At 34.7% G+C, this 25,073-nt stretch overlaps 1 protein-coding gene across 3 annotated transcripts in view; it reads left to right on the top strand.

Annotated features, from left to right (window-relative positions):
* Positions 1–25,073, top strand: part of shi (dynamin-1 shibire) — a 45,707-nt gene that overhangs the window by 10,500 nt on the left and 10,134 nt on the right. Inside the window, exons 10-15 of one of the 3 annotated variants that reach the window (XM_072541916.1) lie at positions 205–502; positions 2,406–2,525; positions 4,730–4,957; positions 9,385–9,613; positions 9,732–9,876; positions 24,451–24,573. In XM_072541916.1, coding sequence (XP_072398017.1) covers positions 205–502; positions 2,406–2,525; positions 4,730–4,957; positions 9,385–9,613; positions 9,732–9,876; positions 24,451–24,573 — 1,143 coding nt within the window. The other 2 variants (XM_072541918.1, XM_072541917.1) reach the window with 2 other exon arrangements.

The following is a 25,073-nucleotide window of genomic DNA, read 5'->3' as shown; positions in this document are numbered from 1 at the left end:
TGCAATATGCATATTTGCCGAAATCTAATCATTACCATACCATATCATATCATATCATTACCATCATAACTACAAAAATAGGCGGCGTTGCCAGATTATTTACCTTTGACACCTAGAATATCTTTTTTAAACGATTTCGTGGCTTATATCGTATTATTTTTTATTAACAAGGTTTTTTTCTACACATAATTCATTTTTCGTTAGTGCACAAAGTCAGTCTGAAAGCGCGACAGCCAAAGGCACCCGAGGTACTCTCGGCAACCAAGTGATCCGAAAGGGCTACATGTGTATCCACAATTTGGGTATAATGAAAGGCGGTTCGCGAGATTACTGGTTCGTTCTCACATCGGAGAGTATCTCCTGGTACAAGGACGAAGAGGAGAGAGAGAAGAAGTACATGTTGCCTTTGGACGGTCTGAAACTGAGGGATATCGAACAGAGTTTTATGTCCAGAAGGCATATGTTCGCTATTTTCAATCCGGATGGAAGAAATGTATATAAGGTAAGTGTTTTCTCTTATACAACACGTTTTTCATCATGAATCATTCAATCTTACGTTTGAGCGACTGTACAACGTTGTCTAATAGTCGAATTTGTATATGGGTACCGGAAATTTTTAATTCGACGAAAGTAGAAAGCTATTTCATTTGTTTACGTGTACAAAAATATTAATAAATGATTCGTGGTGGATTATATATATATTTTATGTAAAAATGCACAATAATAACCAGTTTATTTACACTAGGAATCTTTGAAAAAAAAATAGGATTTTTTATAAATGTAGTAAATGATAAAAATAGTGCACGAGGGCCAAAAATATTGTGCCGAAAGGTGAAAGAACAGAATACAAGTAAAATACTTTAGTTCACAACAAGATCAGTTGTTGTAAACCAAGGAATAACCAGTAGTATACAGCAAACTTGGTTCTGGACCACTTTGGTAACTGTACCATCAGAGTCTCCGATGCCTATGATCAGAAGTATCTCCTTTGACTTTGAGATTTCCAAGACGTACAAGAAGTGATCTACGATGACTAGGGGATTGTAAAAAGTGGTATCTTATCGCTAGATGTATTATTCTTTTCGAAAGGGATTGATTTCAATGACGAAAGAGTCGCTTAAGAAGTTCAAGAACAGATCTAGCGATACGAGACCACTTCTTATAGCTCTCTGGTCGTTGATCGCTTCCTGTCCTTGTAAATAAAGTCAAAGGATTAACTTCTGGTCATCGACATCGGAGATCCTGATGGTATGGTTGTCAAAGTAGTCCAAACTCAAGTTTGTTCTACTTTGGTTCTGGACCATTTGCTAACCAATCATCAGGATCTCCGCTGTTGATTATCAGAAGTACCTCCTTTGACATTGAGATTTCCAAAAAGCACAAGAAGTGATCCACAATGATCAAGAAATTATAAAACGTGGTATCTTATAGCCAGATCTATTTTTCTTTTCGAAAGGGGTTGATATCAATGACGAAAGATTCACTTAAGAAATTCAAGAACAGATCTAGCGATACGAGACCACTTCTTACAGCTTTTTGGTCATTGTCGATCACTTCCTGCCCTTTTCGGAAATCTCAAAGTCAAAGGAGCAACTTCTGGTCATCGGCATCGAGATCTTGATGGCATGGTTACCATGTGATCCAAAACCAAGCTTGTTCTACTTTGATTCTGGACAATTTTGGTAACCAATCATCAGAATATTCGCTGCCGATGATCAGAAGTATCTCCTTTGACATTGATATTTCAAAAAAGTACAAGAAGTGATCTACAATGACAAGAAGATTGTAAAACATGGTACCGTATAATCAGATCTATTCTTGTTTTCGAAAGGGATTGATCTAAATGACGAAAGGACAGTTGAAGAAGCTCAAGAAGAGATCTGGCGATACGAGACCACTTCTTACAGCCCTCTGGTCATTGTCGATCACTTCATGTCCTTCTTGGAAATCTCAAGCTTAAAGAAGGCATTTCTGGTCATCGGCATCGGAGATCTTGAAGGGCATGGTTACCATGTGGTCCAAGATCAAGCTTATTCTACTTTGCTTCTGGACCATTTTGGTAACCAATCATCAGGATATCCGCTGCGATTGATCAGAAGTACCACCTTTGACCTTAACATTTCCAAGAAGTACAAGAAGTGATCTACAGTGACCAGGAGATTGTAAAAAGTGATATTTTGTCGCTAGATCTATTCTTCTTTTCGAAAGGGATTAATGATGAAGGAAAAGAGACACTTTTGGTCATCGGCTTCGAAGATCCTGATGGCGTGGTTACCAAACTGGTCCAAAACCAAGCTTGTTCTACTACTAACCACCATAGTGGGAAAAAAAAGCTAGGAGAAATTTCAAATTGATAGACATTCATGTTTTGCAAAATCGATTTGTCAACTGGATTTCCTTTACAGGACTACAAACAACTGGAATTGAGCTGTGAAACATTGGACGAGGTCGATTCGTGGAAAGCGTCGTTCCTTAGGGCCGGCGTCTATCCCGAAAAGCAGACGGAATCATTGAACGGTGAAGATGTAAGTACAAAATTTTTGTTCGCACAACACTTGTATAAACGTACACGATTTTTTACGTATTTGAACACAAACCACACTCGATTTGAACGCTTAAGTTTTTTTTATTTATATTTTTTGTTTCTGTTTTTAGAATTCTTCTGACGTAAGTGTTTTTTGTTTTATGTTTTGTTTTTATGTACCATTTAGGTAGAATTTGCTTCAGTTTATTATGGTTTAGGTCAGCACTGTACAATGTAAGCAGTTATTTCACTCTACTGTGTTTCCTTCGACTTAGAAACGACTTATTGACCTTTTTTCGTAAATATTAAAAAAAACTTAACTATTTTCACATAAAACTTACACTAGACAACTGATTTATCACGTAAAACTGAAAAAGAAAGTGCAAGATCAACTTTTTTGCAGTATATCCTCGTTCGTTCTTATTTTTAGCCAAAAACGTCCCAATGATGAAATCACTGCTTACATATGTCACATAAATCGATACTTTCTAGCACTAGGATCAGACGTACACGATACTACCAGATTTTTTACCTTTTTTTTGACAACCTTTTTGTCCCTAATGACTGTGTGTTTGTGTTTTTCGCTTCTGGTGCTGCAGGGTGGTGATCAGGTTCGTAACAATGTGATAAGTATCACCAACACCAATTGTATCTCACAGTTTTCCAAGTAGTGTAGTACATTTTACACATATGCACGTTTTTCTTCTTCTTCACTTTTATACAGAGTAATTGGCGTAAGATTCTAATCGTGGAATATTGTGTGAATATTGCAAAAAGTGTAAAATATAATGTTAAATAAATAATCATTACTACCAAACCATATTTACACAAATAATTTAGTTTCTTTTTTGATAACCAATATAACTAGAAATCAATAAAATGTCGTGACACTGTAGATCTATCAACTGAGTAGAATTTTTGTTAGAAAATTCCAAATCTGTACGTTTTGTTACGTTCATACGATTACCTACGAAAAGAACTTTGCGCCACAGCGTATAATATACTTATTTTTGGCTGCGAGATTCACAAGAAACCTTGAAATATAACAACGCTGTAGTTAGAGCAGTAGAAGTATCGTAATATTGCTAATTCGAGCTTCCAACAACTTACTTGGAGAAACAATGCGATCAGCAACAGATAAAATTGAATTAAACGTTTGAAAATATTTTCTCAACGCTCTAGTATATATATTTTAGTATACAATGCAGTTTTTATTAAAAATGAGATGACATTTTTGAATTTATTTCTTCATAATGTACATTTGGGTTTTACTCACATTTCAGTTAAAATAATTCGTTTCCACCTCTATATTTAATACTTTAGCGGGTAATTATCGGTGTCTGTATGCACAGTTATCTTTGAAAATGAATTGACGATCATTGATGTCTCCATTAGCATCTTATTTGTCTCGATTGTCTTGTCTATATATAGTATTCTGTTATTGTAATCGCAATTTTTGTTAACCTTAAGGCGCTCTGTAGTTTCGGAAATGTATTATGTCGTTCCCATTCCCATCTCTATATTTAACACTTATCAGTGTCTAGTTTCAGCAGTTTGTTTTTTTATTGATCTCCTATTTGAGAGCTCTCATTTGACATATAACAGTATAACAAATATCGTCTGACGTCAGACTTGATATTTCTGAGCAACTCTTCATTTTTTGGCGCATATTTTGTCGTTATTCATTGAAAGATGGTATCCTAAAGGGTGTAAAAGGTCAATTTCTCTAAACAGACTTTGTTCCACATTTTGAGCATCAAAAATGTAGTCAAATCAAAGATTTTATCTTTCTAAGTAGATATACAAGGCGGGTTCTGGTGCAACCCCTAAATGGCACTTACATAATGCTGATATGACGTTAACTTGTCGCTGACAAACTTCGAACGTAAGGTTGCGATTTAGGGATTGCGTCAGAACTCGCGTTGTATATCTACTATTCTAGTTATTAAAAAAAGATTTTCTGATTAATTTGTTTCTGGATCAAATTCTTGTGTAATATTTGTAAAATATATTCGGTGCAAAAGTTATTAGATATCTAATTCCAGATTTTGTTAATATTTTGGCTCAAATACGCCTTTCTTCAATTTTTCTAATATTCATTATCAATCGATTTGACGAACAAAACTTTAGTCAATTTCTAACAAATTTCGAACTTTTCTATAACTTTTAACACATCAGTTACCTTTCGAACGAATTTCTCTCTAGTCTTCCGGCGAAAGCGTAACCAGCTCGATGGATCCCCAACTGGAACGACAAGTGGAGACTATCAGGAACTTAGTAGACAGTTATATGCGGATCGTCACAAAAACCACCAGAGACTTGGTGCCCAAGACCATCATGTACATGATCATCAACCATACCAAAGATTTCATCAACGGAGAACTGTTGGCCCACATCTACGCCAGCGGGGATCAGTCACAAATGATGGAAGAAGTAAGTAGTTGAGTTTTTTTCTAAATATTCTCATTTTTTAAAATTATTGTCCCAGTTAGATATCTTTACCATTCTCTGCAGACTTTGTTTAGTCTAATATCCAATCTATAAGGCCTAAGTCATTGTTATTCGGTATGGTAAGATTGTACATTTATAAATTGTGTTAAAACTCAAACAAGTGTTTAATAGACAACCAAAGAACACGACTGGTGAAGGAAATGTCTTAGTTTTCAGTTTTCTAGAATTGGAACATCCACTGTACAATCCAGACTTTGCTACAAGTGATTATTTATTTTTTAAAGCATAAAGGAAAAGAAAATAATTAGCCGAAAGCATTTTCTATTCATATGTTGTCATTATTCAAAATTTTATACTGTTCCAGCACTGCCGTCCTAACATGAAAGGTCCTATCTGCAAAATTTAGGTTTTGAGAAAATCAAGTTTTTGTTTCTTTTCATTGTATAACGCTTGGTAATTTAAAGAAGTCTTTATGTTTTATTTTATATATTATGTCAGAGAATAGAATTTAATTGCTAGTCAGAATTTTGTTTTATTCTTTCCAGATTAGTCGATTTTTGATTAAATTGCCACTTAGGACAATTTAGCTTAGTGTATCTGAAGTACGTTTTTTTGTATTACTTACTAAAATTGTCCTAAATAAAACTAAAATTCAAATTAACTGAACACTTTTAATTTTATTATACTAAGTTTTATAAAATAATAGAACAAAAAATAGTATTCCTCAAGAATGGAGATCAAGGGAATGGGAATTAATTTATGAAACACAACACTAAAATTAACAACCAAAGTGATAACAAATAAACTGAATGAAATTATAACACAGCCAGAAGAACCACAAGGATTTAGGTCGGGAAGATTATGCATCGACGCTATATTTATAATGAGGCAAATGCAAGAGAAATCATTAGAATACAACAAACCGGCATATCTATGTTTCGTGAACCTTAAGAAGGCATTTGACTGGGTTAAACTAAAAGACGTTATTCACTTACTGTACGCAAGAGAGATACCTCCAGGAATAATCAAAACGATCAAAAATATCTACCAAAAAAACACAATAAAAGTAGAAGAACTAACCGACCCTATTGTAACTGGCAATGGGATAAGGCAGGGATATTCTATGAGTCCTTTATTATTTAACCTGATTATGGATGAAATAACTAAAAAAGGATACCAAATGGTAGAAAAACAACTTAAAATAATCTACTATGTAGACGACGCAATACTGATCTCTCAAAGTGAAGATGATTTACAACTTAAGCTGCACCAATTTAATATAATCGCCAGAAAAATGTTAATTTACCCAAAAAAAGACAAAATGCATGCTTACAACAGCAAATTTACTAAGATGTAAATTGGAGCTGGAAGGTAAGATAATAGGAGAAGTGATGGAGTTTAAATATCTAGGCATCACATTATCTAGCTACGGAAAGCTCGAAACTGAAAAGGAAGTTCAAGTGAATAGAGCAAACAGTGTCGCATTCTGCCTGAATGAAACAATATGAAGAAATAAAAATATCGGAAAAGAAATGAACGACAAAATTTACAAAACAGTCATCAGACCAATAATGGCATACGCAGCAGAAACAAGACATGACACAGAGAGGACAAAGAGGATGTTAGAAACAGAAGAGATGAAAACACTTAGAAACATTAATGGCAAAACACTATGTGATAGAGCTAAGATAAGATATAGAGTACAGAGATACAATGTATATGCAAGGTGAGGTACATCAGACAAAGTAAGAACTGTGTAAGAAATAGAAGAGTAGAATGGAACGATCATACAAGCCGAATGACAACAAATAGAGTAGTAAATACGGCAAGAGACGGTTCCCCAATAATAAGACAATCAGTTGGAAGACCACGAAATCGATGAGATCAGTAGGAAGACCACGAAAACAATGAAACGGCAACTTACTGGAGGTACATTGAAAAACAGACAGAGTCATGTCTATATAAAAAGAAGAAGTTTTAAAACTTAGTACACAATTTACATCCTAATATATGTAACATAAATGATAATAGTTAGATTCGAAACTAGAATCCTACTCATTTCTATTTATATTATTGTCGAATTTATTGGACGTCCCAGGTGCATAATCTGGATCATTCTCGCTTTTGGCTAAATACCATACGTTTACACCTATCGCTGTTCTGGCTACTACATGCTGCATTGCTACAACCAGAAAATATAGACGCATGTGCGTCTATATCTTTTGCTACTACTACAAACAATAATTACGATCAGTTATTGCTTATACCTAAGGTAACATTATTAAACTTACCCTTCATCCATTTCTCACAATATATTTACTTAAAATACCAAAAAGCATGAGAGTATTCCCAATGTCTGACAATAAAAAATTTTTGTTTCCCCTTTCTTTAAAATCCCCTTTTTAATTAATTATTTGAAGTTATGTTACACACATGCTTATATCATACTAGGCAAAAATTGTCCTAAATGATGCCGCTCAGTATAAAATACTAGCTTAAATAGTCCTAACTGCATTTTTAAAGTCAAAACGGACAATTTTTCTTAGTATATGTGAGATAGGACAATTTATATTAGTAAACATGGCTTTTTAGTCAGTTAGGACAAACCATTTAGGTATATAATAAGGCACTTAAGACGCTTATAGGACAATTTCATTTTGTACATACATAGATAATATGTTTACGAATGCCGTGAGCCAATAAAGTCATTTTACCAAATTTTGCAGATAGGACTTTTCATGTTAGGACGGCAGAGCAGTTATCTACCATTTTCATAATTAATTTTTACTTTTTCGACAATTCTGATATAAACACAAGAACACTGGATTCCTGACAGATAATCAGGGAAACATAGTACTGGAAATAGAGCATAAAAGAGATATTTGGATTAAATACGCAGAAAAAACTTTTGAAGATATACGAAGTAACACTGATATTACGACAAACACCAATTGCGAATCTGGACCACCATTTACAGTCGAAGAAGTAAAATATGCCATCAAAAGCACCAAAGATGGTAAAGCAGTAGGCCCTGATAATTTTCACTCAGAATTCTTAAAACTTATGGGCTATGATGGCATAAAATGGTTGACAAATATATTTAACAGTATATATGATACGGGCGTGGTTCCCCAAGAGTGGTTAGTGTCAACTTTTATAAATCTTCCAAAAAAACCCAGTGCGAGAAAGTGCGAAGACTATAGAATTATAAGCCTTATGAGCCATTTACTTAAAACATCTCAAAAGAATATATACAAAATGTGAGGAACAACTAACAAGAACACAATTCGGATTTCGTGATGCTCTGGGAACACGGGAGGCCCTTTTTTGCTGTACAGGTGCTATTTCAGAGATGCAGGGATGTGAATTGTGACATATACGTATGCTTTATAGATTACCAGAAGGCATTTGACAGAGTAAAACATGACAAATTAATGACTCTAATGCAAGAAATTGGAATTGACAATAAAGATCTTAGATTTATCAGAAACATTTACTACAATCAAACGGCCAAAATCAAAATAGAAGACCAGTTAACTGATAAAATTGCAATAGAACGTGGAGTACGACAGGGCTGTATTTTGTGTCCATTGTTGTTCAACATTTATTCTGAATGGGTATTTAAGGAAGCTTTAGACGGTTGTGCGAAAGGAATACTAATAAACGGTGAATGGTTGAATAACATTAGATATGCAGATGACACTAGTTTTTGCAGATAATCTGAATGACTTACAGATATTAACAAATCGCATAACAGAAGTCAGCAACAGATACGGACTAGCTCTTAACATAAAGAAAACCACATTTATGACAATTAGTAAAAAACCAATACTAAACGCTCAACTTACAATCAACCAACATAATATCGAAAGAGTCGAGCAATATACATATCTAGGCACCAATTTAAATAGCCAATGGGACCACTCAACAGAAATTAAACAGCGAATAATAAAAGCAAAAGCAGCATTCGTTAGAATGAGAACCATTTTCAACAGTCGAGACATATCATTAAAAACAAAATGCCGTCTATTGAACTGCTACATATTCACAGTTCTGCTCTACGGAATGGAAGCATGGACACTGAACGTTGCATCTATGAATCGGCTCGAAGTTTTCGAAATGTGGTGTTATAGGCGCATCTTACGTATATCCTGGGCTGACAGAGTTACTAATGTGGAGGTCCTGCGTAGAATGGGGAAAGAATGTGAAATTCTCATGACCGTCAAAACTAAAAAGTTGGAATATCTAGGACACGTAATGAGAAATCAAGAACGTTACGGCCTTCTCCAGCTGCAATAAATAAAGTAAAGATAGCCGTGATGATCGCCAACATCCGGAACGGATAGGCACTTTAAGAAGAAGAAGAAGACAATTCTGATCTATAACAAATGTTTTTTTTATCAAAATAGGCCCCCGAGGAGGCTCAGAAACGTGAAGAGATGTTACGGATGTACCACGCCTGCAAAGAAGCGTTGAATATCATCGGCGATGTCTCGATGGCTACCGTTTCCACACCGGTTCCTCCACCTGTCAAAAACGACTGGCTGGCCAGTGGGCTGGAGAATCCCCGCCTGTCTCCACCCAGTCCCGGAGGACCTCGGAAGACTACACCGCAGATGAGTGCAGTAGGATCCAGCGGTAAGCAAATTTTTATGATTAAAATTATAAAATTATTTTAAGATATTGAAATGAATGTTTTATACAACGAAACGAGTTATTTTATTTGTCGATTGTCCTATTTGAATCGTCGTTAAAGGTTCGTTGGGTTCCCGAGCCCCCCCTCCGCCACCTAGCAGCGGCAGACCCGCACCGGCGATTCCCAATAGACCAGGAGGTGGAGCCCCTCCGATGCCTCCGGGCAGACCACAAGGACAGGCTCTTCCCGCACCTCTCATTCCAACGTGAGTATTGTTTATGTGTTTTGATACTAATCATTTTCATCAGTATAATATACTTATTATACATATTATGTGTTTTAAGAGACGCTTGACGAAACGCCCAACTGTAGATAAATATTTTTAAATATAAATTTCAAATGCGATAAATTATTTTAATTATAGTCCAGGAAATGAAGCATTTCACCTCGCAATTTTTTCGTCCTGCGTGGATTGACTTGAAATTTTAACAGAAGGTAGGTAATAGCCTAAGGATCAAAATCTATATCGAACCAAAGTGCGCCAAAGCCTTGGGGGTGGTTGCCACCCCATCTCGGGGGGTGAAAAATTTTTTTTACGTTTTAACGTTGAAAGTAACAACTTTTAGACGAAAAAATCGACGTTTTTAATAGATTTTTCGCGAATAACTCGAAAATGGTGCATTTTATCAAAAAAATTGTAGAGAACAAATTTGTAGCTTTTAAAAAGACAAATACAATTCATTTTTTAAAATGTTTTTGCGATATAATAGGAACCGAAATAAGGCCTATCAATGTTCAGCGGTTTTCTTCAAATGCCAAATTTGAAAGATTCAAAGTAAAATATCGGGAAAATGATGCATTTTTGGAAGAAAACTCATAGAACCTTTTTTAAAGAGCATAAATAGACCTATCATAAAAAAAAGACTCTAGCTCAAAAATTGAGTGAGTTATGATGAAAATAAGGTCAATACCTCATTTTTTTACGAAAAAATCGATGAAAACAAACCCCTGACCACCCCCATAATTAAAATCGATTTTCACCCTTCTGCAATTCTCTCTGTACATGTATTGTTAATACGTCTAAGAAGTTTGACCCATTTAAAATGCTTAGTTTTAGAAAAAGTACAGCTTAAAGCGAGAAACGATTTACAATTTCATATTTTTTACCTTCTTTTTTCTAAATATCCCCGAAAATACTGAATATATGAAAAAAATAAAATGTACTAAATTGTAGCTTTTTTTAATGACTAAAATTTTCCTTTATTTTGATTTGTTGTACAATGAATATTTGGCAAGATATAGCCGTTTAAAGCATCGATTTACGATCAAGCACCATCTTTTTCGAGCCCTTTAAACTCACCCCATTTAAAAATCAAGAGTTCCAAAAAGATTAAATTTACAGATCCTTGTAGCTCTTAAAAACCTCTACAAAATAGTTTTTGAAGAAACACTCTATCGTTAAAGATGAAGGAAATACGTTAAAAAAACTGACTGAGAAAAACAGCAAAAGCTTCGTTATACACATTGTTTCAACCAGCCGATGCAAATATAGATAAAACGAAATCTCATTATTTCATGGATATGTATTGGTGGTATGCTATTGTATCGAGTTAAATGGCCTTTAGACTGCAACTTTCAACGAGTTTTCCAAGAGTACATATCATACCTACGAAGAAATTTTGGTGACAACATTACCGTCATCTTCGACAGCTACAATGAAAACAGTACGAAAATAATAGAAAGAAACCGTCGCTCAAAAAAATGTTGTAAAGTTTATCAGATCACACCAAACATGCCTGTTTTTGTGACCCAAGATATATTTTTTTCAAATTATGAAAATAAAAATAAATTTATACAACTACTTATAGCGGAATTCAAGAATCAATCTATTCAATGCCATCAAAGTGAAGGTGAAGCTGACGGGCTAGTCGTTGAATTGGCTATTCAGGATAGGTCAGATTTACAAAAAATCATTGTAGCAGAAGATATCTACATCCTTGTTATCTTAACAGCCAGAGCTAATTTAGAAAAAATAGAGAAAGATATTTATTTTCTCAAACTTGGGAAACAAAATTCTTCTTCTACATTATATTCATCTAAAAGTTTTGAAATAGGGTACCCAGATAGTTCAAAATTAATAGCTTTTTCCCATGCTTTTACTGGCTGTGATACTGTATCTGCTTTTCACAATAAAGGTAAAAAAAATTTTTTTTGATATTCTTCAAAAAAGACCGGACATGAGGGAATATGCCGAAATTTTTTACAGTAGTACTGCTAAGCTTGAAGATATTTTAGATGCTGGCAAATACTGTGCAATAATGTTGTACGGAACTGTTAAAGACACGCAGCTTACCAAGTTAATAAAAAATAAAAGATTTGGAAGCTTTTCTCGAGCAGATGCGGTACGAACAGTTCATCAAAGCTACAACGAAAAACTGTGCGGTTAAGCTATCATCCCTTCTGCCCACTGTTGATGCCTTAGATGAGCATTCGAAAAGATGCTTTTACCAAATTCAACAGTGGCTTGGCAATGAAAATATCAGAGCAACAGATTGGGGATGGTATTCCAAAGATAGTTTGTTATTACCCGTACGCATGAACAAACAACCCGATGAATGCACCCGATGAACTTTTGAAAATTATTTTTTTCCAATGCAAAAAAGGATGCGGCGTTTCATGTGGGTGCAGAAAAGTTGGTTTATACTGTAACTCTACTTGTTCTGGGTGCTCAGGTGAAGGGTGCAATAAAATAGTCCACCAATAATTGAAGAAGATGAGGATGACATAGATCACGATGAAGATGTAATTGATGACGAATAAAATTAATATTATAATTGTTTTACCTATAAATGTAAATATTTTCAACGATTTATGTAAATGTATAAGAATATATGGTGCTTTTTATGTTGATAATTTTTTTTGTATTTAATTCTACTTTTTTCAATTTATTAAATTAGTTTATAAAAACTGCAATGTTGTAAAGGGTGATTTTCAAAAGTTGAAAAGTTGCAAAATTTTGGCAAAAAATTGTTTTCACCTATAGCATTCCTAACAATTGATTTTTAAGGGTTGAAAATTTATTAAATTGTATTTTAAAATATAAAAAAATCACTATTTAACTAATCCAAACCAAATTTCACTCATCTTAAGATTTGTAATGTTATTTTACAATTTTTTTTTACATAAACTATAAAGCAGAGGGTGAGTTGAGTTTAAATCCAAATTTTTGTCCAAATCGATCCAAGGCGAAATCATTTTTTTAGAATTAGTAATTTTTTTACATTAATCTCTAACAAGGGTTGCTTTTTAAGGGTTGAAATATGATGGAACTCTATTCAAAAGTATAAAATAATCATTATTTAACTAATTCAAACCTAATCTTACCCATATTCAGGTTTAATATGTTATTTTATAATTTTTGACAATTAGGGGTAGTTTTCACCCCCAAAACCCTTCAGCGCACTTCGGTTCGATATAGATTTTGATCCTTGGGCTATCACCTACCTTCTGTTAAAATTTCTACTCAATCCATGCAGGACGAAAAAATTGCGAGGTTTTAACTTTTTTCGAGCTTCATTTCCTGAACTATTATTGAAAGCAGAAAAAACAAGCAGTAATTATTGTACGTATTTTTTAACAAAGTCGCATATTTGTGTAAAACACTTGTAAGACATATCTTAAACTTTCAAAAAGTAATTGAACTCAAGCTCCTGCAAATGTCATAAAGTTTCGGCATCACTCGTTGCTCCATCCAAATCCTTTTTTAAGTTTGGAAATAGGAAACAGTTGTATTTTATGAATGTGAAACCTGGCAACTGGTTCCTTCCAGTATTTCGGCTGTGAGGGGATTTGAATAAAATGAATTGAGTTTTGGAGGCATTGAGTGTGGCTCTTCATTTGTTGCACCACCTGACAATTCTGTTAAAGTGGTCCTGTGCTTCATCGAACATCTCAGCGTCCCATTGTATGTTCCTGTAGAGAGGAAGGCAGTATCGTCTTCTTCTTCTTAAAGTGCCCATCCGTTCCGGATGTTGGCGATCATCACGGCTATCTTTACTTTGTTTATTGCAGCGCGGAACAGTTCAGTGGTAGTCGTGTTATACCACTTTCGTAAATTTTGAAGCCAGGAAATGCGTCTTCTTCCCAGTCCTCTCTTCGTATCGTCAGCAAATAATAATATTGACTCTGATCTAGAAAACGGGTGGGGGATGACACTGTTGTAGACTGTATGCGAGCCCCTTCCCATATCAGTTGGCCCAACGTTAGATTGATAAGAAAATTAAATTTTAGAGAACAAAAATAAAAGCGCAGCGTAAATTTTACCCACACCTTTAGACGACATGCTGCCCCAGATCATGACAGATGCAGGAAATTTGACTTTTCTCTTCAGACAGTCGGGATGGAAAGCTTCATTTTTCCTGCGAATCACGCGACTACTACTGTCTCCAACACACACTTCAAATCTGGACTCATCATTCCATTGTGTTGAATCCCATTGCGACTGAATCCAATCTTTATGCTCTTTTGACCATCTTAGTCTATTTTTCTTTTGTTGCAATGTTAAAAGTGGCTTTTTCTTAGCCTAAAATCAAATGAAATTTATTAAAAACAAATCGTACTAATTTTTTCAACTATAAAACTTACTTTGTGAGTACCAAATCCTAATTTGTGGGCCTCTCGGTGACCTGTTGATCTAGAAACCATAGATCTTCCAATAACGTTTTTCCATAGCGTTTTCATTCCTCTTGATTTAACGTAATTATGAAAAAATCAACGTAAGGATAATGTTTTTAATAAAAATATTAAAAATGCTATATTAATTAAAATGGGAACTTATAAAAACATTTTTTTTATAGCCCTTTTTCTATCCGAATTGTCGAATAAAGGCCTCTCCCATTTCTCGCCATTCATCCCTGTTGTGTGCTAGGCGTTTCCACATTGGTCCTGCGACTCTTTTGATATCGTCGCTCCAGCGCATTTGAGGTCTTCCTCTTGGTCTCTTCGCATCGTACGGTCGCCAGTTTCCGACTTCTTTGTTCCATCTACCATCTTCGAGACGTTCGTTGTGTCCAGCCCATTTCCATTTTAATTTAGCTGCTTGTTTCGCGGCGTCCTTTATTTTTGTTTTGTTCCGGATTGCTTCGTTCGTTTGCCGATCTATTAGTGAGATACCAAGCATCTGTCGTTCCATGGCTCGCTGAGTTTTTCGAATCTTGTCCATGTTCTTTTTTGTGAATGTCCAGGTTTGAGCTCCGTAAGTGAGAACGGGAAGGATACAAGAATCGAACACTTTTGTTCGAAGGTTTTGGGGTATCTTTTTGTCTTTCAATATGTATGAGAGTTTTCCAAATGCGGCCCATCCCATTCTTACTCGTCTGCTTATTTCGGTAGTTTGGTTTTCTTTGTTTACCTAAAAGTAAAAACATGCCGAGTATAATTTGTTTATGTTATGGTAATCGACTTAAACTGCAAATTCCATAGGTGGGCCAACTGATATGGAAAGGGGTTCGTAGTATTGGTGCTAGAATTAAGCCCTGGGGGAGTCAAGCTTGTGGAGTGAATGGTGTTGATAGCGTGTTAGCGAATTGCGACACGGATTGTCCGATTGGTGAGATAGAAATGGATTATTTTACGAGGGGAATAGGCAGTCCAGTAAGGTGTAGCTTTTCGATCAGGCCTGTGTGCCAAACCTGATCGAAGTCCTTCTGGATATCGAGGAAGATGCCTAGGACGTGTCTATTTGTTTCATAGAGTGATTGTTATCAATGCATAGGAACTCAACGAGTCTCTCCTTTCGTAGACTTTACCTAGGGTGCTGAGTAGTGAGATAGGTCTGTAGGATTCAGTGCTGGTTGCGGGTTTCCCTGGTTTGGGAATCATTACTGTGTTGGCTACCTTCCAAGAAATAGGAAAGTAGTTCAACAAAAGCCATGCATTGATTATGTTTGTAAGGGCCAGGAGATGTGTTTTTACCTAACTCTAGGAGGTTATGATTGATACGTTCTTTGGATAGTTTCCAATTAGCTTTACGATAATGTTGCCTATAGGTAACAGTAGAGGTTTGTGATTGAGTTCAAGTCATTTTTGAGGACTAGTGGCAAATGATCAGAGTTTATTGAATCGCCAATGAAACATTCACCGCAACTATCCAGTATTCTGTCACTACAGAGGATGTGATCGACTATGGACATTCCACTGTCATTGAAGAACGTAACGTCATTGTTGGTGATTCTGTAGATGCGCAGCTCTAGAATGTTTGTGCAGGTGTCACTGAATTGAGTGACCCATTAAAACAGCCTTATCGAGCGAGGAAAAACTCTCTCATGTCGTCGGCCTTCCATTCCCTGTAGGGCGCATCGATGGGAGAGGAACTTGTGGTGGGAGTGCGCGTGTACGGAACGCTGACGGGACCGAGGCTATACATATCGTTGCATTGTACAAACGAACTCACAGTCTACGGAAGTTAACTAGTGAATTGTTCATTGTTTCCAGCAAGCGGAAAAGTCCTTACAAACGCCAAAACCACCGCAGTCGTTTAAATTTTTTCTTGTATCATGAAATATCCACATACAGATTGAACGAATTTAAAACGGAACATACAATTTAATATATGTCTGTTTGAACTGCATTTGAAATAGTGGACCAATATAAAACTTGGACAAAAATAAATCCATACCCAGTGATAGACATTGTATAAAATATCGTTCAACTATCTGTCTCCTTTAAAGGAAAGAGGAGCTTGCCTAATAGTCGGAGAGATAGAGCCGAAATTTTGGAATGATCAGTAATATGACATTTCTCTATTGGAATATATTCATTGTAACTGGGTTAAGACTTTGCCTTACAGGCGGACGCCCCTCGTGGTACAGGGGGTGGCTATACAGGGATGAAGTTGTAATTTTTTTCGGAAAAATTAACGATCGATAATATGGCTGAAAATTTGCCCAGAGTAAGATCTTGGTATAACTAGACGAAATTCCAAAGGGCGGACGCGAGAGTGGATACATAAGGGGTGGCGGACAGGGATGAAATTGCAATTTTTTGGGGAAAAATTAACGATAAGTAATATGTCCGCCATTTTCATGGCTCATTATTTAGCCCCTAAAAACTCTAAATCCAAAAGAGCGGACAGCTGGGTTGGTACAGAGAGCCATAAAACGGGGTCAAATGTACCACTTGCCTGCGCATTTTAGGTCTCGGTAACAATTTTCAAACTGATTTTATTATGATATTTTTATACCGATTGATTTGAAAATTTGTATGCTCACTTCTGTTACTATTCTGAAAAGCGTCAAGTAGAGTTTTCCTCAAAATTTTCCAAAAAAATTTCCGTAAATGAAAATTTTCGTAATTTTTTGAGGTAAAACCTAATTTGTAGAATCCTTTCGATTTTCTGTCAGTTATACCATGATTTTTTCCAAAAATTTTCAAACGATTTTTCCGATAAGAAAAAAAAATTAGAAAAACTTTAAAAATTTCGTCATTTTTCTCACTCTCATTGATGTCATCACATTCATCATCTTCGTCACTTTCACTTTCAATAATATCACATTCATTATCTGCTTCATTTTCAATCACTACTTCTCGAACTGATTCTGGCATCTGAGGTCCACTAAACCATTTGAATTTATATGTTTCATCTTCAAACTCCCAACCATGTTCAACAATCAATTCTGTTGGTACTTTTTTATGAGCATTTGTCCAAATATTTGAAATATAATGGGCTCGCAGTAGATGTTGGTGTAATTCATCTTGACATGGTGGTAAGCTTGAAGCATCGAAATTTTTTAGTTTTTTTTTTAAAGGCTCGTTTACATCATGCAACTTATACTGTCGGTTAAATAGTGAAAATCTGACATCGTTTACTTTTCTTTTTGGAATTGTTCTCGTCAGTCCTGTTCCATATAAGTGACATATGAAAGTTTCTAAGGTTTCAAAAACTTCATTACAAACGAAGTCAGTTTCACCAAGTTGGATAAAAGCATCTTGATACTTATTACATTTAGCGCATGCGTCTAGAATTACTGATCTAAATGGAACGCGCATCATTATTATTTTAATATTTTAAAATAATAATGATGCAAAATTAATGTCCAAACAGAATTTGTAAAATTATAATTAACTAATGAAAAAAAAATTCAATCAATTTAAAAGTTAAAAAAAATATTGAAAATATCTACAAAGTAAATTTCAAAACTTAAAAAATTGATAATTCCACTATTAAATTGATTTTTATTAATAATTATTTGTAAAATGTTAAAGGAATTCTACAAATTGAATTTTACCTATTGATAAATAGAAATAATATATTTTGTATTTGATTATTAATGTAATAATAAATCAAATTTTTCTTATATCTGAACAACCATTATTTATGCAATATAAATTTAAAAACCTTTTTATTGTAATAAAAAATAAGTAAAATTACTATTTGTTATACTAAAAATATTTAATAGTTAACATTATAAAATTACTTTAATTTAATAAAATATTTTTAAAGTAAATATGACTTTAGTTTAAAAAAAAAAACATACAGAAAATCGAAAGGATTCTACAAATTAGATTTTACCTTTAAAAATTACGAAAATTTTCATTTACGGAAATTTTTTAGGAAAATTTTGAGGAAAACTCTACTTGACGCTTCTCAGAATAGTAACAGAAGTGAGCATACAAATTTTCAAATCAATCGGTATAAAAATATCATAATAAAATCAGTTTGAAAATTGTTACCGAGACCTAAAATGCGCAGGCAAGTGGTACATTTGACCCCGTTTTATGGCTCTATGTACCAACCCAGCTGTCCGCCCTTTTGGATTTAGAGTTTTTAGGGGCTAAATAATGAGCCATGAAAATGGCGGACATATTACTTATCGTTAATTTTTCCCCAAAAAATTGCAATTTTACTCCTGTCCGCCACCCCTTATGTATCCACTCTCGCGTCCGCCCTTTGGAATTTCGTCTAGTTATACCAAGATGGGCAAATTTTCAGCCATATTATCGATCGTTAATTTTTCCGAAAAAAATGACAACTTCATCCCTGTATAGCCACCCCCTGTACCTCGAGGGGCGTCCGCCTGTAAGGCAAAGTCTTAACCCAGTTACAATGAATATATTCCAATAGAGAAATGTCATATTACTGATCAGTTCAAAATTTCGGCCCTATCTCTTGGACTATAAGGAAGCGATAAGTGGTTTGACAGCATAATAACTGCTTGTGTAGTCTAGTTTTTTCAGTGATTCTAGGCAACCTATTTGGGTGGAGTTTTGACTTATTCTTGAATGAATTCAGAATCCAGCAGCCCGCTGAAGTATTGGATTTTTATAATATAATTATTTGACAACCTTTTGTTGGCCAACCACCTAGAGCGGAGTTGAGCCGAAATACATTGATTTCGTATGTTCCGTTTTAAATTCGTTCAATCTGTATATACTTCTCCTGTTTGATTGCAGTTTTGTTAATATGGCAATTTTTCGTCGAGCGTCTTCTTTTGCTACAAACAGCCTAGCCACAGGTGTCACGTGTTTGAGCTTGTGGTTTTCTTTTCAGGAGGCGCTAAAGAACCTTCTAAAACAGCATTTAATATGAATAGCCACCATAATTTCCCATTATACATATATAAATATATATAAATTTAAAGAATTATCCAAACAAACAGTTGCATAATAGATTTTCTCCGAAGACGATATTTTTTAGTTAAAAACGTAAATACTCTTATGAATATCGATAATTATAATAGTCATTCCAGTATTTTTTAAGTATTAGCGTAGTATACCTAAAAACTAATATTTTTAGATTGTTTTTTAAGACATTTATACATCACAACATCTATTAGAATGATAAAAACATATTTTACCTCAATAAATCTTGCAAATTGTGTAGTATTTTGAGATTGCACTGACGATCGAAGTAGAAATATGTAAGATCCTACTTTGTTGCTTTAATTCACTGTGGTTTAAAGTCGTTTAAGACTCTGGAAGCCGAGATAGATGGTTACACAACATCCTCGTGGTAGAGATAATGAATAAAACACGAAAGAACAGTTTTTCGAATTTGTAGTGGTAAAACCATAGGAAAAAACCTAAAAATTAATCATTTATAAAGTTTATTTGAAGAAATGCAACAACGTATTAGATATCTTGACTGAAAAAAATGGTTTTTGTAATTATTTTGTAAAAATGTTCGTCGTTGGCGATGAAAAAGATTTTATAGTACCCTTTACATAATTCACGACACGTCATTTTAATCAATATTGACGTGAAAAAATGAAACATTATCAGAATAGTGAAAATTTGTCAAGATTAACGTCTTTTTTAATTGTAATTGTCACTAAAAATGACGACTCTGAAACGACGGATAAATGAATAGATCGACAACACTGCATTCGGAATTCTCGAAGGCGAAAGTCGGGCGTTTACTGATCAACGGTAAGCTCGACAATTATTGTGACTTATGTAGTGTAACGCGGTGTTGCCATGCTGTCGAAAAATCGGGAAAGAAATTGCGGAAAATAAAAACTGTTTTGGGAGATTTTTGAAATCCATGAAAATTATTGAAAATCTGGGGCATTACCAGATCAATCGAACACTTCTACTTCGTTGTCAGCCAGAAATTTGGAGCAGTTCTGGCTTAATTTTTATAATTATACATTAAAACCATTGCATTTGACAACATACAACATCGCAGTAACACGTAAACACAAGTAATTTCATACGAAATTACCAGTGTTTTTACCACGTAGCTCGGATTATTTGATTTTTATTGCTTAGTTTGGACAAGTTCTGTCAAAACCATCTCCGATGATCAGTATTAATTATTTATATAAAAAAAGATTTATAAGACTTGAAAACTTAACGAAAAAAAAAATCAATTATGCAACTTCTGCTGATTACTGATTGTTGAAAAATTATAAAATCTAGGGTGCTATGTTATAAAATAATCTGCTTCAATTAGAAACGTGTCTGTGTGTAAGAAATAAAAAGTACACTGTTAAAAACATGTAAAATACGCCGTTTGTTGTATATTGTTCACTATATGTGGTCCAAGGAAGTAAAGAAACGTTTTGATAGAGAAATTTAGTTTCAAATGTACGGTATACGCGTAAAGTACCGAAAATATATTTTGTGGCCCTTAAATCTTCATTTAGAACTGAGGAAAAATGTCTTATATATTTAATTAATTTAATTTCAAGCTCTAATCTTTGGTGTTTTAGTCAAATAGTTCTAAGTAGTACTTCCTTCCCTTTTCTCTTTTTTTTCTTTATACATTGGCAACATTGTTAAACCTCGATCAACATACTGTTAGATTAGTATACATTTTGGAGCAATTAGAAGCATGGAGCAACGCTGCATTCGAAATTCTCTATAATACCATACGACGGCTGTGATAAGGTGCATTGTCCATTATAATTACCGAACCAGGATCTACAAGAGTCAGTAGAGACGGAAACCACTTTTCAAACACATCCGAATTCATATCCTCATGATAATCGCCCGTTTTGATTGAGGTAAACACATTTAAACCGCCTTGTAAAAAACCTGAATCACTTTCAATGTGCGTTTTAATGAGACGTCTTCCTTTGCTCGAAGGTGCTTTTAAGCCGGTTGAAAGTCCCTCAATGAAAGCCTGTCGCGAACTTTTAATATTCAAGTCTTGCCATACTTTGGATTTCGTATGACCCTCATTCAACCACGTTTCATCCGTATAATAAATCTTTTTACCAAGTCGTCTAAAATCACGAATTTTTTGCAAAGATTTTCTCCGCCATATCACTAATTCGTCTCTCTCGATCAACAAACTTTTCCCGATTTTTCTTCACATACCGAAAGTCCATTTCATGTAAAGTTCTTTGTAATACTCTCATGGATGTTTTATTTAAAGTATCATCTGCGTCTGCATTAACTTCTCGTTGAATAGCTTTTAACGTGGGCAGTTCGTTCCTAAAATAAAATCCATGAACTATTCTTCGGATTATACTTTTCGTACTATCCTACAATACAATTTTTACACGTCCTTTATGGATTGGTTTTTAGATATTTTCATTTGCTTCTTTTTCTCAGCGGTCATCAAACAATTAATAATTTTCTGAAGGTACTGAATAATTATTTTTTCTTTCTTTCAATTCACTCGTGAACGGTCAACAAAAAATATCAAAACATTTATAGTGTTGGAAGTTTCAGACTGACGACAACTTCCAAGTTCTGTTTTTGAATAATTTTCTTCAAAAAATGTATCTTTTGATAAAAGCCATGTTTTTATTTCTTCTTTATTGAAAGTAGTGTTAGGAATTACACTGTCTAGCTATGGAGACCTGGACAAAGAAGTGAGAGATCAGGTACAAAAAGCAAATAGACTGGCAGGATTCCCTAATAACACTATATGGCGAAACAGACACATTAACACTGACATTAAACAAGACCCGACAAAGCTAGAACGCAAAGGTTACCGGAAACGGTAGAGATGGGAGTACTGAGAAGAATTACAGGAAAATACACTGAGAGATCGAAAGAGAAGTGAAGATATTAGAAGAAAATGTAATTTACAGTGGTAAATGGTCACAAAATAGAAAAAAAGAATGGAATAACCATATAAGCAGAATGGAGGACAGCCGTGTCGTCAAAATAGCAAGAGATAAATCACCAATCGACAGAAATATCGGACGACCGCGCAAAAGATTGAGTGACAACCTCCCATAGAGATATTGATCCGCCACTGAACAAGCAGAATTGCTTATAAAGAGGAAAAAGAAGATTATTAAATGTTTTCTATTCCTAATAAGTAATTATGAACCTATTAAAATCCCATTATTCATTATGGCTATTATACCAACACGCTGAAATGGTAGTCACGATGGATAACGGAATGAAAACGAGGCCAATAAAAATCAACCGAGGAGTAAGACAGGGAGACACCATATCTCAAAAACTATTTACTGCCGCACTTGAAGACATCTTTAAATCACTAAATTGGGAAACGAAGGGACTGTCGATAAACGGAAAGTATTTAAACCATCTAAGATATGCAGATGACGTAGTACTAATAGCCGACAGCTGGAAAGAACTGAAGACGATGATCGATGAGCTTCATACGGAATCCATAAAAAAAGGACTGAAAATGAATCTGAGTAAAACTAAGCTAATGTCGAATAAAGATGATCAACCGACGATAACCATCTAAGGAACAAAAGTGGAACATGTAGAAGAATACATATATCTGGGTCAGAATATCAAGGTAAACAAAGAAAACCAAACTACCGAAATAAGCAGACGAGTAAGAATGGGATGGGCCGCATTTGGAAAACTCTCATACATACTGAAAGACAAAAAGATACCCCAAAACCTTCGAACCAAAGTGTTCGATTCTTGTATCCTTCCCGTTCTCACTTACGGAGCTCAAACCTGGACATTCACAAAAAAGAACATGGACAAGATTCGAAAAACTCAGCGAGCCATGGAACGACAGATGCTTGGTATCTCACTAATAGATCGGCAAACGAACGAAGCAATCCGGAACAAAACAAAAATAAAGGACGCCGCGAAAAAAGCAGCTAAATTAAAATGGAAATGGGCTGGACACAACGAACGTCTCGAAGATGGTAGATGGAACAAAGAAGTCGGAAACTGGCGACCGTACGATGCGAAGAGACCAAGAGGAAGACCTCAAATGCGCTGGAGCGACGATATCAAAAGAGTCGCAGGACCAATGTGGAAACGCCTAGCACACAATGGGAGAGGCCTTTATTCGACAATTTGGATAGAAAAAGGGCTAAAAAAAATTCATTATGGCAGTCATTAAAAGACATTGTTTACTTACTATCCATATAATTCTTCCAATATATACTAAAAATCTAATTTTGTGACGTACTGTTACTGCCGTGAAGAGCGGCAACTTTGTCAAGAAAATTCTCATTTTTTGAATTTACATGGTCGTATCCTTCCTACACTGCATCGCATGTCTGAAATACGCTATAGATGTACGGTCAAGCACTGGCGGACGTTTACTGCTTGAGCTTGACGATGTTTACAACCGGCAGTGGTGGCTTGTCTAGTAGAACGCGACGTTGCCGTGCTATCCAAAAGTCCCTATGTACTACTTCCTTTTTTGCTGTGTTTGCAAAAGTTTTCAATATCCTTCAACATTCATTGTTAAATGTTTTTCTTGCTCTGCTATTTATACAACATTTTTATGGCATTTAATGTTTAATTTTTCGTTTTAGATCCAAATTTAATGTTCAAAGACAACTTTCTCGATGATCTTGTTCTAGTACCTTTCTAGTTCTAGTTTGAGTCCTTATTTGTGGTTTTTTTTAACAAATTAATGCAGATCATGAACAAATTATACAAACATTTTTAAAACGTTTCTTTATTTCGTCGACCAATAATTGCTGTGTATGCAAATGTTTGTGAGAACATGTCTTATTCATAATTGATCTCATATTATTTCCATTTTAAAACTTTTCTACAATAATTATAACAGTAAAAAAGATGAGAGCAGGGCCATTTTAAAATATATCTATCAATATATGTTGGCAAAAAATAAATACAGAAGTAATAAATTGAAGTGTTACCAAAAATATTTAAATTTTGTCCTTCTCTCGACCTAACAGCTACACATCTTCCGTAGTACCACTGAATTCGATACATTGTTTGACACAAACAAACGATGAAAATAATTTTTAATGTATTTTGGTACTTTTTAAAATGCTCATTGTTTAATTTACTCGTTTTCGAACATACAAAGTGCCGATTTCAGTGGTAGTACCTATTGAACCAAAATAAAACACAAAAAACGACAAAAAAACCTCAAGAGGGTGAAAGTGATGTCTCTGTCTCATCTGTACAGTCGAGTTGCTGGGCAGCAGGGTCAGGGGGGTATTCAAGTGCCCCAGCAAGTGCAGATGGCCGTGGGAAGGGCAGTCACCAATGCCGCCATCAACGAACTATCCAACGCCTTCAAATTCCATAAGTAAATCTTTATTTATTTATTTTTTGTTTGAATTTAAAATATTTTCTTGCGTTCTTCTTAGAGCATCTAGTAGAAAACCAGATTTTTATAATATATTTCAAGCTGGTAAATGAGTTCAGACTGAATATCGGCTTTCTATTGGGGCATAAGAAGATCTTACTAACACTAACCTTTCAATGCCAGTATACTAACTGTTCTTTTTGTTGTTAAGATTGTTATTATTACTAATAAAGAAGTAATGTTATCACAGATCAGTACCAGGGGAATTGTAGTGATAAAAACAAGCGTAATTTACTAACAAACTAAATATATACACGTAATGTAGGTGTATGCGGTAGGATTATGTTGCTCCGTTTTTGTTGGACTTTTTATTGGTCGAAAACTATCCAGTGACTTAACTTAAGTCATTTTTCAGACATATTTTTCACTATCCAACATTCGTTGGACCGTATTTCACGTGGCATTTGACCTAATTTTTGCAATATCGTCGTCTGTGGTGT

This window comes from Diabrotica undecimpunctata, chromosome 8, assembly GCF_040954645.1.
Source record: "Diabrotica undecimpunctata isolate CICGRU chromosome 8, icDiaUnde3, whole genome shotgun sequence".
NCBI classification, from domain to species: domain Eukaryota; kingdom Metazoa; phylum Arthropoda; class Insecta; order Coleoptera; family Chrysomelidae; genus Diabrotica; species Diabrotica undecimpunctata.
The sequence above is the reverse complement of the archived record's forward strand: the minus strand, read 5'-3'. Positions and strand labels throughout refer to the sequence as shown.